Source organism: Scardinius erythrophthalmus (assembly GCF_964197995.2).
Source record: "Scardinius erythrophthalmus genome assembly, chromosome: 11".
In the NCBI taxonomy this organism is placed as follows: Eukaryota; Metazoa; Chordata; class Actinopteri; order Cypriniformes; family Leuciscidae; genus Scardinius; species Scardinius erythrophthalmus.
Window position 1 is genome coordinate 43,985,554 of NC_138231.1, and position 18,178 is coordinate 44,003,731.

The 18,178-nt window shown below is 40.6% G+C and overlaps 1 protein-coding gene across 1 annotated transcript in view; it reads left to right on the forward strand.

Moving 5' to 3' along the window:
- LOC308698734 (A-kinase anchor protein 7-like) overlaps nt 1-13,324 on the forward strand; it is a gene marked incomplete at its 5' end in the record, with an annotated part of 31,353 nt that extends 18,029 nt beyond the window's left edge. Inside the window, 2 exons of the mRNA XM_081378993.1 lie at nt 9,508-9,543; nt 11,678-13,324. Of these exons, the coding sequence (XP_081235119.1) occupies nt 9,508-9,543; nt 11,678-11,847 (206 nt within the window). The 3' untranslated portion in view covers nt 11,848-13,324. The remainder of the gene's footprint in view (nt 1-9,507; nt 9,544-11,677) is intronic.
- Nucleotides 13,325-18,178: the final 4,854 nt, after the last annotated feature.

Below are 18,178 nucleotides of genomic sequence, written 5' to 3' on the forward strand. Positions count from 1 at the left end.
AAATTTACATGCTGTGTTTCAATCATATTAAATGTGAACAATCCTATTAACAGCTTTACGTGCAGAAGAGCTGAAGTGTGTCGAGTCAGTCTTCAGGCAATGGAACTAGTGTGTGTGTGTGTAAGTGAGTGAGAGAGACATATTGTGTGTGTGTGTGTGTGTGTGTGTGTGTGTGTGTGTGTGTGTGTGTGTGTGTGTGAGTGAGTGAGAGAGACATATTGTGTGTGTGTGTGTGTGTGTGTGTGTGTGTGTGTGCGTGAGTGAGTGAGTGAGTGAGTGAGTGAGTGAGTGAGTGAGTGAGTGAGTGAGTGAGTGAGTGAGTGAGTGTGAGTGTGTGTGTGAGTGAGTGAGTGAGTGAGAGATTGTGTGTGTGTGTGTGTGTGTGTGTGTGTGTGTGTGTGTGTGTGTGTGAGTGAGTGAGAGAGACATATTGTGTGTGTGTGTGTGTGTGTGTGTGTGTGTGTGTGTGTGTGTGTGTGTGTGCGTGAGTGAGTGAGTGAGTGAGTGAGTGAGTGAGTGAGTGAGTGAGTGAGTGAGTGAGTGAGTGTGAGTGTGTGTGAGTGAGTGAGTGAGAGATTGTGTGTGTGTGTGTGTGTGTGTGTGTGTGTGTGTGTGTGTGTGTGTGTGTGTGTGTGTGTGTGTGTGTGTGTGAGTGAGTGAGTGAGTGATTGTGGGTGTGTGTGGGTGTGTGTGTGTGTGTGTGTGTGTGTGAGTGAGTGAGTGAGTGAGTGAGTGAGTGAGTGAGTGAGTGAGTGAGTGAGTGTGTGTACTCTTGTTTATGTGATTTGTGAGGACACAAATTTGTATAATGACATGGGTATTACACTGGTATTACAACTTGAACGTGATTTATGAGGACATTTCCCGAGTCCTCATATTTCAAATGGCTTTAAAAACATACTAAGCAGTGTTTTATTGAACATGTAAAAATGCAGAAAGTTTTCTGTGATGGGTAGGTTTAGGGGTATGGTTAGTGTGTGTATGTGTGTGTATGATGGGTAGGTTTAGGGGTATGGTTAGTGTGTGTGAGTGTGTGTGTGATGGGTAGGTTTAGGGGTATGGTTAGTGTGTGTGAGTGTGTGTGTGATGGGTAGGTTTAGGAGTAGGGTTAGTGTGTGTGTGTGTGTGTGTGTGTGTGTGTGTGTGTGTGTGTGTGTGTGTGTGTGTGTGTGTGTGTATGATGGGTAGGTTTAGGGGTATGGTTAGTGTGTGTGAGTGTGTGTGTGATGGGTAGGTTTAGGAGTAGGGTTAGTGTGTGTGTGTGTGTGTGTGTGTGTGTGTGTGTGTGTGTGTGTGTGTGTGTGTGTGTGTGTGTGTGTGTGTGTGTGTGTGTGTGTGTGTGTGTGTGTGTACCTGTTTTTCTATCCCGGTGGGGACTTCAACCTGAATGCACACAGACTCATGGGGACTCGTGTCACAGTGGGGACCTAAACTGAGGTCATGGGTAAACAAGCTTATAAATCATACAGAATGAGTTTTTTTGGAAATGTAAAAATGCAGAAAGTTGTGTGTGATGGGTAGGTTTAGGGGTAGGGTTAGTGTAAGGAGATAGAATATACCGTTTGTACAGTATAAAAACCATTTAGTCTATGGAGAGTCCCCACAAAGATAGTAAACCAGACATGTGTGTGTGTGTGTGTGTGTGTGTGTGTGTGTGTGTGTGTGTGTGTGTGTGTGTGTGTGTGTGTGTGTGTGTGTGTGATGGGTAGGTTTAGGGGTAGGGTTAGTGTAAGGAGATAGAATATACAGTGTGTACAGTATATAAACCATTAAGTCTATGGAGAGTCCCCACAAAGATAGTGAACCAGACGTGTGTGTGTGTATCTCTGGAGAAGAACCACACAAGGTAATCAAATCTGACCTTACAGAGATGAACTCAAGACCTCAAGGCTGCAGTTTCTGCTCTGATGCACCACTGTCCTTCAGTTCATCTCAAACACACACACACACACACACACACACACACACAGTTCATCTCAAACACACACACACACACACACACACACACACAGCGGTCAGCCTCCATACACACACTCACGTCTTTAGCAGAACAGCATCAGCTCTCTCCAGGACGTCAGACAGCGCTGTGTCAGTGTGTGTGTGAGCGTGTATTATTTATTAGCATCCCACTACTTTAGCACAAGCCTCTCTCTCTGAGAGCATCACACACACGCTGGGCTCTCGCTGTGTTCCTGAGATCCTCCCTCTACACACTCTCTCGTGTGTGTGTGTGTTTCTGCTTCCCCGTCACGTGAGCTGTAAGTAGGGCACGGGTTAGCGTACACATGTGCACTCGTCTCCTTCACACCGAGTTCATCTGAGCTGAGATTACGCTCGACTGCGACGCGCATCCTGATGCTGGAGTAACCCGGGAGTCTGCGGCAGACGCCTTCACAGAAGCAGTGCTTATAATCCTCCATTATAAAGAGCCTTTAGTGGAACGGGAAGATTCCTAAATAAAGAACCCTGATTTTTAAGAGTGCAAACAAAAGAAATATGTATACCGTGAAGAGTAAACGGAACAATTACAACTAAATACGAAATGATTTTTCTTTTCTATCACATCGTATCACAACCAAATATTTGCGGCGTGAAAGTCGTGATTTCTATAAGCTTCTCTACATCACACTTTTAAAAAGATTGAACACACACACACTAACCCGAACCACACAAACACGACCCCTGAACCTAACCATCACATAAATTACTTTATCCTTATACTTGATTTACAAATGAGGACGTCCCTAAAGGGAGGTTTTTGGAGATATTGTAAATTCTGATACAAATTTGTCCCCAAAATATAGTTAAGTAGGTACATTCACACACACACACACACACACACACACACACACACACACATACTGCCAAACGCATAGGGTTATGTGTGTGTGTGTGTGTGTGTACTGTTCGCTCTCAGCGGCTCGCCATACGAATGCTGGACACGACTGTGTGTGATTCACATTTGTGTCGGGTTTATTTGGAGCTGTGGCTGATGTGCCAAACTCCCAGAGTTAAGACAAAGCTAAGAAGCGTGATGAATCACCAACAGAGATCTGTGTCCAGATTTAAGGCTTGTTCACACAAACAAACAAAACCTGACGCTGCTGAAAATAAATCTGCATTGCGTAAAGCTCCATATAAATAAATCAGACTTGACATTTAATAATATTACAGAAATAATTTCATCTTGATGAAGAAGTAAAACTGAAAAAGAAATTTAACTTAAAACTATTTGATTCTGTATTCATAGTAATAAAGAAATGTTTAAAAACATACGAAGGAAGTAAACACACTCTAACCAACACTATTCATGCAATTAAATATTAAATATATCCAAAGACTTGTTTGAAGGATATAAATGGGTATTTGCTGAATGTCAGTGGTAAATGAGAAACTATTATAGCGTTAATAACAACCTGATCTCACCGGGAAATGGCGGCGATTTCATATAAACTCATACGATGAAAATTGTACAAAAATGCACGATTATTATAAAGAAGTGAGCATGACGCTCCACCCCTGAACACACCCAGAAACATCAGACGAATGAGGTCATACGCAAACCTAAAGTAGTTATGAATTCCCATTTTTTTACTATATCCGATTTTTTTGATGACCCGCTTACATCATCTTTTAAAAGTACCCATATCTGATATCTGCATTTACTCTACACTTGGCGATATGAACAAAAAAATAACATTATAATATCAAGAAATCAATTTCAATAGTACATTGTTTAATTTATTGACATGGGACAATAATTTCATCCTTAAATCAAATTTATTTTATACAAGACAGTGATTATGTACACAGATCCGCTATTCAAGTGTACTAACGGTCCCGTGGTAGAACTTTTGTTAAGTGTGTCAGAGGTTCTGGGTTCGAATCTGCCCTCGTAGAGGTTTTTTCCTCATTAAAACCAAATGTGTTCATCAGATATTGTATATCAAGACATGTTTGTGTGCATTTTATTGTATAATTTCACTGAAACGAATAGAGAATCTCCACAACGGGACTGATAACACTCAGGATGATTATAAACGCATTTCAGCGCCTCTTATTTAACACAAACGAACAAAATTAATACTCTGTTAGTCAACTAGAGATGTTTAATTTGTTATAAATATATCTCTACCGCAAAATGTTTCCAAAAGTCTCTTTTTTCAATGACGTCGACTCGCACTGACGGGAATACCTGATCTGTGCCACATGGGAGGAAAAAATGGGAATTGGGTCATGATATGGGTCAATAACTGACATATTGTGTGAGTTATTGACCCATGCCGTGTAAATGAGACACCAAGATCAAGATGAATTTGCTGAATGAACACCAGCTTTACTCCAGTACAGGAGGCTCTAATAGACACCAGATAGACTCTAGGGGCCCTATTTTACCGATCTAAGTGCATGGTCTAAAGCTCATGGCGGAGGTGCACTTAAGGCGTGTCCGAATCCACTTTTGCTAGTTTAACGACGGGAAAAATGGTCGGTGCTCCCGGCGCATGGTCTAAAAGGGTTGTCTTTCTTTATTCTCTTAATGAGTAATGGGTGTGTTTTGTCTCTATTCTCTTAATGAGTAATGGGTGTGTTTTGTCTCTATTCTCTTAATGAGTAATGGGTGTGTTTTGTCTCTGTTCTCTTAATGAGTAATGGGTGTGTTTTGGGATTTATGTGCAATAAACCAATCAGAGTCTCATCTCCCATTCCCTTTAAAAGCCAGTTTCACTCACGCCATGGCGGATTCACTATTTACATGATGGGATTTAATCGGAAAAACTGAACGCTTCTCTAGCGAGGAATCTGCTCGTGTGCGAGGTTAAAGCTGTGTGTGTGTGTGTGTGTGTGTGGGTTAAAGCAAACAGAGCATCTACGGGACTAGCCGGATTGCACCATATCTTTATGTACACAATAATAATCTTATACATTGTAATCCTTTTATTTTAAATATTTGGCATGTTTGTGTGTTGCTGCCCTGTGTGTGTAATAAGCAGAGTGTGGACTCTCCTATAGGCGCGCATTACTAACAAGCTCTTTAACAAAAGAAATATTTCGCCGTTGACTTTAGACCAGGGTTCAGTTGGTCAATGGCTCAGTCTATTTCAGTTCCTCAAAATAGCAACGCTCCAGCAATACGCCAGACTACACCTCATTTGCTATTTAAGCAACGTGGCGCGGGATGTGAAAATGAAAAGTGCGTCGGGCTGAAACTAGCGAAACACACTTGCGTCGCGCCTGGAGCTGCATTGCGCCGGGTGTAAGATACAGTACACTAGATGGGTGTCGAAACAAACACCTTTACCTTTTTTTGCCTTAGCATTCTGGAAACATTTCACTCTTGCTCAGGAGAACCAAACACACCGGCTCTACGCCGACCCCATGAACCCTGCAGCTTCTCACAATGTAAACCGTCTCGGTTGATTGGTTAGATTCTTAAATAAATGAGCACTATATCAAAGTCAGCAGCTATAAAGATGGCAAATTAAACTCATTTGGACTTTAAAAATGTAAGCCAAGGCTGTGATGTGGCATGGTGGTTGTTCTATTGTATTTGTGTGCCGGTTGTGAGACGCTCTGGCCGCGCTCCAGCAGCGTTTCTCTGAAGATGAGTTCTGGAAATAGCAGCTGGCGCTTTGCTCACTGAAGTGGGCGAAGACAAACAGACGTCCTCCAGTAAAGCACACTGTTCCTGGATGGGAAGCTCAGGTTGATCGGAGAGAGGTGAGGTCGCGACCTCTCAGACAGGAGATGAAGCTTCCTGAGGAAATGCCATCCGCACATTCTGGAACGCCTCGTATCCCTGTGTTTGTCTTGTTTCAGGAATGCTTGGATCTTTAGACTGGATAAAGCTCTGAACACAGGCTCAGTGGAGAGACGTGGCTCTGTGTACGGTTTTACACAACACCAAATACACACCAATACATTCAGTCCACTGCAATGAACACTAGTGGCAGTAAAACACCAATAACTATATTATTCCTTTTCACACAAATTATGATTACAGGGGCTGATTATCGATAATTAAAGACTTATTTTCACGCTCATGAGCTCAACATACTTTTATTATCATAGTGCATGATTTATGAAGTAAAACAATTTGACATTTTCATCGTATGTTAATCATATGTGTGTTTTGTGCTGTAGAAAAAGTATTCTCGTGATGTGAAGCGCTCGGGTACGAGTCTGAGAAACTCAAAGACTTGTAGAAACAAGCTAAAATGACATGTTGGGTATATTAGGGGTTTATTGTAGATGGTACATTATTTTCTAACGCGAACATTAACCTTTTTACGCCACGGACATTTAGTTTCTGAACTGCTGTGATACAACAACCAACATGATATCATTAATATCAACATATCATTTTACAGTAATGTCACCGCATGCATGTTTTTCCACTGAGCCTTTGAAACATGAAGGTGTGTTAGAGATGAAGAATTGTCTTTAAAGAATATATCTCTGAATACATTTTTGGCAGTGTAGTAGGAAAAGTTCCTCAAGTTGACTTGACTGGATCATCTGTGTTTCGTTGTGAGATCTGTGGCCTAGAATGACGTGTGTAGAATGATCCTAAAGGTGAATGTACAAAAGTTTCTGAATATTTATATGATTCTGTCTTTGCATTGTAATAAACAGTGTTGGATCATTTTAATTACCAGTATAGATGAGCACAGAAAGCACAAGGACATTTTCTTGTCAGCTTTGGCCTTTATAAATCCTGATTTGTTCCTCACTTTTGACGTTCGTACATACGTTTTATAAACGTGAAGATGTCAGTGTCTGTTTCTGTGGGTGTTCAGTGATCAATGTTTTACTGTGACTGAATACAGGAAGATTTGAGAAGAAGTGTTAAGTTGTTCTGTGTATCAGTAGATGAACAGAGAGACTCTAGAGAGACTGTTGTTGTGGTTTGGACTGTGATTATGATGATTAAATGAACACCACTCAGTTATTGTGTCAGTTGTAGACTCACATGATAGTGTTTTGATTTGAGTATTAAATTGGGCTGCACAAACAAATAACTAATCAAACTATGATGGTTTTCATCATGAAGTGTTGATTACAGCATTACTGTGGATCTGCTCGTGTTGTGTCAGTGTTGCATCTGTTGTGTGTTTGCTAGTTGAGCGTTATAAGCCGTGAGCGATGCAGTGACCGTGGAGAACCAGAGGCCTGTAGTGTGTGTGCTGCTCAGATCTTACACTCCTGTTCACACTGACACATGAAAAAAAAGCTTCTGAAAGGTGTCCTCTACATTTTAACGTGCCCCTATTATACTGTTTTAAAGGCTCCCAGTTCTGTTTAGTTTTCTCCGACAGTAGGTTTACATGCACCCAAAGTCAAAAACACTTTAATTTTCTCGTAATATCCACTGCAGCATCAGCTCTTTTCTCACATTGTCTGAAACGGTTTGTTTCGAACATTTGAGCAGCATCCGAAATCGAATACCTCTCTACCACTGTATAGATCTACTCGGTCTACTCTGCTCTGATTGGTCAGATGGCCCAGTCTGTTGTGATTGGTCTACTCTGCTCTGATTGGTCAGATGGCCCAGTCTGTTGTGATTGGTCTACTCTGTTCTGATTGGTTAGATTGCCCAGTCTGTTGTGATTGGTCTACTCTGCTCTGATTGGTCAGATGGTCTAGTCTGTTGTGATTGGTCTACTCTGTTCTGATTGGTTAGATTGCCCAGTCTGCTGTGATTGGTCTACTCTGCTCTGATTGGTTAGATTGCCCAGTCTGTTGTGATTGGTCTACTCTGCTCTGATTGGTCAGATGGTCTAGTCTGTTGTGATTGGTCTACTCTGCTCTGATTGGTCAGATGGTCTAGTCTGTTGTGATTGGTCTACTCTGCTCTGATTGGTCAGATGACCCAGTCTGTTGTGATTGGTCTACTCTGCTCTGATTGGTCAGATGGTCTAGTCTGTTGTGATTGGTCTACTCTGCTCTGATTGGTTAGATTGCCCAGTCTGTTGTGATTGGTCTACTCTGCTCTGATTGGTCAGATGACCCAGTCTGTTGTGATTGATCTACTCTGCTCTGATTGGTCAGATGACCCAGTCTGTTGTGATTGGTCTACTCTGCTCTGATTGGTCAGATGGTCCAGTCTGTTGTGATTGGTCTACTCTGCTCTGATTGGTTAGATTGCCCAGTCTGTTGTGATTGGTCTACTCTGTTCTGATTGGTCAGATGACCCAGTCTGTTGTGATTGGTCTACTCTGCTCTGATTGGTTAGATTGCCCAGTCTGTTGTGATTGGTCTACTCTGTTCTGATTGGTCAGATGACCCAGTCTGTTGTGATTGGTCTACTCTGCTCTGATTGGTTAGATTGCCCAGTCTGTTGTGATTGGTCTACTCTGCTCTGATTGGTCAGATGGGCAAGTCTGTTGTGATTGGTCCGAAACCAAACGCCCATTAGCAAATCTGAATTTCAGCTTTTCCTCAGCACTTGATGCACAGAAATACAAACAGTAACCAGTTTCAGGCAGTTCAGAATCACTTCTTTCTTTTGGGAGACAATAGCTGCATCCCAGTTCAGAGACTGCATCCACAAAGGTTGGACTGAGCGTTTTTAAATGTGACGGTCTAGCTCTTGTCGCTTAGCAACAGTGACCGCTGCCATTGATGATCAGCGGTAACGTTTTCACTGGACTTTTTTTAGTTACAAACAGGGTTCACAACCTGTCTAAATATGTTCACCATGGTCCATTTATGTACATAATAAAGAGTATAAACTATATATAATCGCATCTTGGTAAGATATGTCAACATTTGAAGCGCTCTAAAGTTTTTTTGTTTTTTTTTTGTACATTTGTATCGTTAGATATTCGAGTAAGTTGAAACATAATACCTGCATTTAAAAGTGTAATCTGGCGTTTTCTCTCCAAAAAATCCTATTGTCACCCACGTGCAATGAATCTTAGTTGTATCCTTCATTGCCCGGTAAACGAAGGCTGGGACGCGGTGACGCAATCGACCTTTGAAGGATGCAGCCTCTGAATTGAGACACAGCTATTTATTTTTTTTGATCTCTGAAACTTTGCAGACCTTTTACATTCACAAACAGCTGTATTACACACTGCATGAAAGTAGATCTGAAAAAGGCATGATAGGGGCCCTTTAAAATGATTTGGGATTTACTATTGAATGAGAATGAGTGTGTTTTTTCCAGTGACATTCGAATCAGCAAGGAGTCGATGTGGTGTAATGTATTGTGCATATTCAACATTATTCATGATAATTACAGTATCAAGGGAAATAATCAGCAATGTCATTTTTGTCACAATCATGACATGCAGCCCTGGAATCAAAGCTGTCCTAATTGTTCATAAATCTACAAAGCATGATCTCAGGCGTATTAATCAGCCGTGATTGAGCAGATGCGTTGAGGTGAATCAGTGGGATCTCGTCATGCTTCATCACAGACCATCTGTGTGATTCTGATGGTTTCTGATGCTGCGGTTGTGGCCAAATCACTTCAGGTTGCTAAATGTGTTGTTTATCTTGCAGATCTTCTGCAAAGCAGGCAGCGTGCTGAACGGACAAGTACGTGCTCCTCCTTCACTGTCTCTGTGTAGTGTACTTCAGCCCCTCACTATCCTACTACTGAGGGCACTAGACGCAGATTCACCCCCACTGTGTGTGTTTGCAGTAGTAGAGACTGTGACGTTTTCCATTACTTTAGGGATGCACGATATATGGGTGCGCAAATCCGCATGGTAACTTCTCAGCTGATGTGCTGGAATGGAAGCAGAGAATATTATCAGGGATTATTTTATTCTTTTCAAACGGTGAATTATATTTCTGTGCCAGCTAACTATAAAAGAAGTACTGTAAAATGCACAACAAACATTCATGTGCAATTATCGATTGTAGCTTCAGTGTAACAGACACTTTTATCATATCAGCTATGAAAAGTCACATGCAAATAATTATAGAAGAATAATTTGATAAAATGAGGGGTTATTCTATCGATTTATGACAATTTAGTTTTTTTTTAATGAATACTGTTTTAAAAAACTACTGTTCACCACCAGTTTGGGGTCAGTATTATATTTTTTTTAAAGAAATTAATAACTTTTATTCATCAAGGACACTTAAAATTTATCAAAATTGACAGTAAAGATATTTATAATGTTACTAAAGATTTCTATTTCAAATAAATGCTGTTCTTTTCCAAAAAAAATATTCATCAAAAAAATCCTGCAAAATAAAATGTATGGGGGTTTCCACAAAAATATGAACTGTTTTCAACACTGATAATAATCATAAATGTTTCTTGAGCATCAGATCATCATATTAGAGTGATTTCTGAAGGATCATGTGACACTGAAGACTGGAGTAATGATGCTGAACATTCAGCTTTGATCACAGGAATACATTACACTTTACTGTATATTCACATAGAAAACAGCGGATTTAAATTGGAATAATATTTCACAAATGTTCCTGTATTTTTTTTTAAATAAATGCTTGAAATACACGAAGATACATAAAAAAATCTCACTGACCCCAAACGGTAGTGAACATATCAGCTGAATAATTGTTGTTTATTGTATTAGTCAAAATGTCTATATCTGTGCATCCCTACATTGATATTCCTGTTTATATAAATCTAAGATATCAGAGAAATAGAGTCATTGTGATGGTACGTGATTAGCAGCTGTAACCCGGACCTTGCGTCTGACCGTCTCTGAGTAAAGGCCCGTTCACACCAGGGACAATAACGATAAAGATAGTTTTAAAAATCGTTCTCAATATTAAAGAACAGCAGAGTTCACACCACAGCTATAATAACGATAATGATATAGAGAAACGATCACTTTCAGAACGATTTTTTTCCAGCTGTTAAACAATAAAACATTGACAGCCAATCAGAAACCATTCTATTCATCCAATCTTTATAGTTATCGTTCGTTGGTGTGCACGCAAATATAGTTCTCGTTATAGTTATCGTTATAGTTATCTGTATAGTTATCGTTTGTTGGTGTGCACGCAAATATAGTTCTCACTATAGTTCTCGTTATAGTTATCTGTATAGTTATCGTTTGTTGGTGTGAACGCAAATATAGTTAACGTTATAGTTCTCGTTATAGTTCTCGTTATAGTCATCTGTATAGTTATCGTTTGATGGTGTGAACGCAAATATAGTTAACGTTATAGTTCTCGTTATAGTCATCTTTATAGTTATCGTTCGTTGGTGTGGACGCAAATATAGTTCTCGTTATAGTTCTCGTTATAGTCATCTGTATAGTTATCGTTTGTTGGTGTGAACGCAAATATAGTTAACGTTATAGTTCTCGTTATAGTCATCTGTATAGTTATCGTTCGTTGGTGTGGACGCAAATATAGTTCTCGTTATAGTTCTCGTTATAGTCATCTTTATAGTTATCGTTCGTTGGTGTGGACGCAAATATAGTTCTCGTTATAGTTCTCGTTATAGTCATCTGTATAGTTATCGTTCGTTGGTGTGGACGCAAATATAGTTCTCGTTATAGTTCTCGTTATAGTCATCTGTATAGTTATCGTTTGTTGGTGTGAAAGCAATTATAGTTCTCGTTGGTGTGAACGGGCCTTTAGACGTGTGTTTGCTCATCTGATCTGTGTGTTTGTGCGCGGGTCAGCGTTCAGCTTTCACTGACCGCTCTCTCTCTGTGTGTGTGTGTGTGTGTGTGTGTAGGTGTTAAGAAAGCGGACGATGAGGAGTTAGTGAGTCTGAGTAAGAGGCTGGTTGAAGACGCCGTGTCGCGAGCTGTGCAACAGTACATGGAGGAAACCCAGCAGAACGGCTCCGCGCCGAAAGACCAGGGTCCGCCAGGGTCCGCCGGCACACTCAACAGCACTAAATGACCCCGCGACCCCTGACCTCTGACCCCACCGCCACACGCGGCGTCCAACCGCAGCACACAGGGTGTGTGTACAGAAGCTGGAGTCAGCAGACAGCGAGTGTGTGAACACTAGTGAAGCGGAGTCGAGTGTGTCGATGCACACCGGACTCAAACACACACTGATTCCCCTGTCTTCTCTTCTGTTCACCCCGTCTCTCACGCTTCTTGTGTGTCGGATCCTTCCCAGAGTGCATCAGGAGTCTGAACATCTTGCTTTGACATCTTCACATCGACAATCCCAGTGAACTGCTCAGTGTGACCTGCAGACCAGCAGCCCAATCCAAAGCCAGACTCATGACCCCGCTACGAACATGCCTGTTGATCTGTGTGTGTCACATGATGATGATGTGTGTGTGTGTGTGTGTTGTGCCGTAGGGAGTGTGTGCGCTCAGCACAGGATGGATCAGGAAAGAGGGCGCGGGCGGACACAGGTACAGGCCATAAAGACACTGTTAGCACAAGAGAACACTCGAGCGAAGATCCTGCAGGAGCTCAACCTGTCCGGCGGAGGAACTGCACACTGACCTGGTGACACACACCACCATCCCAGCGTAACACACACACACACACACACACACACACACACACACACACACACACACACACACACACACACACACACACACACACGCAGACCTTCACTGACGTACAAACCAGCTAAACGTCTCACACACACTCTGTGAGGTTTAGAAAGCCGCACACACACACACACACAAACACACACACACACACACACACACACACACACACACACGCAGACCTTCACTGACATACAAACCAGCTAAACATCTCACACACACTCTGTGAGGTTTAGAAAGCCGCACACACTCATACACACACACATACACGCAGACCTTCACTGACGTACAAACTAGCGAAACGTATCACACACTCTCTGTGAGGTTCAGAAAGACACTCAGACACACACACACTCACAAACTCTCACACACACATATACACACACACTCATACTCACACTCACATACACATACTCACACATACTCACACACACATACTCACACACACACACATACTCACACACACACACACACACACACACACACACACACACTGAAGCGAGGCCGGCCTGAAACAGGATTATGGTGATCTTTGAGCTGACTTTATTCGAGCTGATTTGATTGGAGCGTCAAATGTCGATGATGCGTCAGATGTCGATGATGCGTCAGACGAGCACCCACAGTGGCCTTAGAGACATCACACCTTGTTATGATATTACTGAAGAACATTTGCTTTGTTTAGTTCACAGATTCATATCAGAACCTTAAAATGTGTCTTTTTATGCTCCTCGTCCTCGAGTTCCCCGTGTCCATGAAGTGTAGAAGTGTTCATGTGAACAGGACTATGATGTCATCATTTAGCTTTTTGTTTCCCATCTGTCACTTTTTTACTCTTAAAAATAAAGGACAAGATGACGGCGACTCTGCGTGATTCATTCTCAGTAATGTGATGTTTGTTCTCAGGGTTTATGTCTAACGCCTCCATCTTTCCTCTGATGAGCATATTGCGTGCCGTCTGCCGAGTCTCGAGGTGAGTGTGTGTTCTGGAGCGCAGGCGCAGGAATACACACTCGCTCATTATCTGACTGCAGTTCATCTATAAAACAGTGTTTACAGGAGTAAACTCGTGAGGAACACTGGAGGTGAAGCAGTTTTTAAAACTTCAAACAATCCTCTGATCATCCTGGAGGTTCTCTTCTCACATGCTCATATTCTCCACATCTACTGTAGAGATCTTTAGCAGCAAAATATTTGTATGGAAATCATAAATTGTCAAACACCTGGTATTTCAGAGTCACAGAAATATACATTACCGTTCAAAAGTTTGACATCAGTAAAAAGAAATTAGCCTACTACTTTTATTCATCGAGGAAGCATTAAATTGATCAAAAGTGACATTTATTATGTTACAAAAGCTTTATATTTCAAGTAAATGCTGTTCTTTTGAACTTTATTGATCAAAGAATCCTGAAAAATTAAATATATGAATAAAATGTTTTCTTCTTTTTAACATTGATCATAATCATAAATGTTTCTTGAGCATCAAATCCTCATATTAGAGTGATTTCTGAAGGATCATGTGACACTGAAGACTGGAGTAATGATGCTGAACATTCAGCTTTGATCACAGGAATAAATTACAGAATGGGCCCACATTAAATTTTGGAATAATAATAATAAAAAAAAAAATAGGCCTATTTGTGGGAAAAAATATGAAATATTTGAGTTACATAAAAGCTTTTTATTTGTTTTCTTCCTAATTGTCCTTGAAATAGTGGAGATTGCAAGACTGTCAGCTGGCCTGCATAGAATTACTGTAATAGAATTACTGTCAGAATTACTGTCATAGAATTACTGTCATAGACTATCATAGAATTACTGTTATAGAATTACTGTTATAGAATTACTGTCAGAATTACTGTAATAGAATTACTGTCATAGAATTACTGTCAGAATTACTGTAATAGAATTACTGTCACAGAATTACTGTCACAGAATTACTGTCAGAGAATTACTGTCAGAATTACTGTCATAGAATTACTGTCAGAATTACTGTCAGAGAATTACTGTCAGAATTACTGTCATAGAATTACTGTCAGAATTACTGTAATAGAATTACTGTAATAGAATTACTGTCAGAATTACTGTAATAGAATTACTGTCAGAATTACTGTAATAGAATTACTGTCAGAATTACTGTTATAGAATTACTGTCAGAATTACTGTAATAGAATTACTGTAATAGAATTACTGTCAGAATTACTGTAATAGAATTACTGTCAGAATTACTGTAATAGAATTACTGTCAGAATTACTGTAATAGAATTACTGTCATAGAATTACTGTCACAGAATTACTGTCACAGAATTACTGTCACAGAATTACTGTCATAGAGTTACTGTCACAGAATTACTGTCACAGAATTAGAATTACTGTCATAGAATTACTGTCATAGAATTACTGTCACAGAATTACTGTTATAGAATTACTGTTATAGAATTACTGTCATAGAATTACTGTCATAGAGTTACTGTCACAGAATTACTGTCATAGAATTACTGTCATAGAGTTACTGTCACAGAATTACTGTCATAGAATTACTGTCATAGAATTACTGTCATAGAATTACTGTTATAGAATTACTGTCATAGAATTACTGTAATAGAATTACTGTCATAGAATTACTGTCATAGAATTACTGTCATAGAATTACTGTAATAGAATTACTGTCATAGAATTACTGTCATAGAATTACTGTCATAGAATTACTGTTATAGAATTACTGTCATAGAATTACTGTAATAGAATTACTGTCATAGACTGTCATAGAATTACTGTCATAAAATTACTGTTATAGAATTACTGTCAGAATTATTTTAATAGAATTACTGTCATAGAATTACTGTCATAGAGTTACTGTCACAGAATTACTGTCACAGAATTACTGTCATAGAGTTACTGTCACAGAATTACTGTCACAGAATTACTGTCATAGAATTACTGTCATAGAGTTACTGTCATAGAATTACTGTCACAGAATTACTGTCACAGAATTAGTCACAGCTGCTGTTGAAGTCACTGATGGTCCTTTCTCAGGAATCCCTGCTTTTATTGTTTCATTTGAGATGTTTCTTCTGAAGTCTCAGTGAATCTCTGGCTGAACTCAAAGCTCAGAGTCCAGCACGAGTTCCTCCCAGGATAATCTCACAATCAATTTGATGATACTAGCATTTCTCTTTCAAAACATGGTTTGGGCAACAATTATCCTAACAGCTTTACAACACTTTACAACACAGCACATTCTTACAGTCGATACACAGTAGTCAGCATCTGAAGAGGATCAACAAAGTTCATCAAAGTTGTCCTAAGACAAGAACAGGTATTGTTCAAAATTCATGTATAACTTTGATGGAAGGTTTTGAAATGTGGACTAATATATGTGTCTGGACTTATAAGGCCAAAACATGGTGAAATTATAGATAAATCCATACGGTATGATGTCACAGAGATGGAGTGGCTGGAGGGAGAACTGAGAAGAGCAGGAGCTCAGATCACGGAGTCTGAGGTCAGTGAACGCTTCCACATCATCACACACGGTCTGCATTCCCAGCACAGACTTTGGCCCTTCTGTTCCAACGATCACATATATATATCACACATGTGCCATAAACATCAGCTAATGAGCGTCTGTCTTCTGTCAGCACCATAAACTCAGTGTCTGTTATCTTCAGTTTGACTCATCTCACGTATACATACTGGGAACTATATTCTCAGAAGGCGAAGCACTGCTACTTCTGCGGAGTGATTTGCTCGCCGCGCCTGAGAAGCCCCGTGGTGAGGAGCAGAGTTCGCTCAGAGTTGGAGTAAATCACTCCACAGAAGTAGCAGTGCTTCGCCTTCTGAGAATATAGTTCCCAGTATGTATACGGTTAGAAGATGGCTGTCTCATGTGACCTTGTTATTCGCACACACTGTGACTATACACATCACAATGTGTAAATAGGAAAATGTTGGCGTTATTTTGTCACTTACTGGGAGCAGTATGCTAGCTGGAGCCATTAACCTCCAGTCTTTGTGCTAAGCTAGGCTAGCGGTGTGTGCGTCAGACAGAGTTACAGAGATGAGAAGGGTGTGTGTGGACTTATCTAACTCTGGGGGAAACGGGGAATGAGATTAAGTCCCTAAAAGTCGGCGTGTTCCTTTAAGAATTTCCACGACACACTCAACATGATAAAGACAAATAAATATGTTTTTGGTGATTAAATCAGTTAAATATTTTACAATAGTGGAGCCATTTCAGACGCAGAGTTTCCCTCCGTGTTTTCAAGGCATTGTAAACTCAACAAAAACATCCAGCGGTGTGTAAATATTTTATTATTTTAACTTACCCAATCTCTAAAGTGTATTTCCCCAGCTTCATGCAAACATGTATGATATGCAGAGCTGAATCTGAAGCCCACACTGTGTGTGTGTGTGTGTGTGTGTGTGTGTGTGTGTGTGTGTGTGTGTGTGTGTGTGTGTGTGTGTGTGTGTGTGTGTGTGTGTGTGTGTGTGTGTGTGTGTGTGTGTGTGTGTGTGTGTGTGTGTGTGTGTGTGTGTGTGTGTGTGTGTGTGTGTGTGTGTGTGTGTGTGTGTGTGTGTGTGTGTGTGTGTGTGTGTGTGTGTGTGTGTGTGTGTGTGTGTGTGTGTGTGTGTGTGTGTGTGTGTGTGTGTGTGTGTGTGTGTGTGTGTGTGTGTGTGTGTGTGTGTGTGTGTGTGTGTGTGTGTGTGTGTGTGTGTGTGTGTGTGTGTGTGTGTGTGTGTGTGTGTGTGTGTGTGTGTGTGTGTGTGTGTGTGTGTGTGTGTGTGTGTGTGTGTGTGTGTGTGTGTTTTTCACTCATCCCTGATGATGAATGTTTAAAGCTAGTGTTTTCCTCAGGCAGATCTCAGCTGGTCATGATGTGTGCGGTCACCAAACACACAGGCTTCATGTAAAAGAGCTGGACGCCTGTTCCTCACCCGTCTGGTTCATAATGACTGCAAACTGGATCAGTGGTTTAATTACTGCTGTTCCAGTGAAGCTGTGAGAGATGTGTGAAGCCGCTGTGTTCATGTGCTTGTAATTACACAGCATGACGTCCAAGAGAGAACAATATTACTTCAGTGTGTCTGAACGTTCCGGACGTTTTCTGACAGCGCGGCTTCAAAATATCCTCGGAAAATCACTCGCGCACACACACACACACACATCGTGCTCACAGTACACTGGATGTCTATGGGCCAAGTGTACCAGAGGATTTCAAAGCACAAATGATTCTATTAAAGGACTGAATTGCATTAATGTACATTTATTTTTGTTTGTTTTTATCAACTCTAGTAAAAAATAACGTCATTTAACAGTGTTGTGTGAGAAAGAAACAGAAATAGTGGTTTATTGTGAATCTTCCCCCAGAAATCCTCCATCAGTTTCCAAGCTCTTCTCTCTCTTTTTCTTGCTCTTTTGTGCTTAAGAACATCCTTTACCGTGGTAAAATCACTGTAACGCACAGCTTGTCTCTGTAATGCCTTCTGATTCAATGTGGACTTTACATTACTCCAGAGTTACTCAAGGTATCTGATACTATCACGTGATCAAGTGTCTGACACTACAGGAGAGCCTGAGAAAACAGCACATCTGAGGAGAGAGATGGACTCTCCACAACGGCTGATGTTATTCTACTGTAATGCAACACTGACTAAATATCTTCTTAATCCCTAAAACCTCCCAAAAATCCTTCAAACCATTCGAGTCCAGCT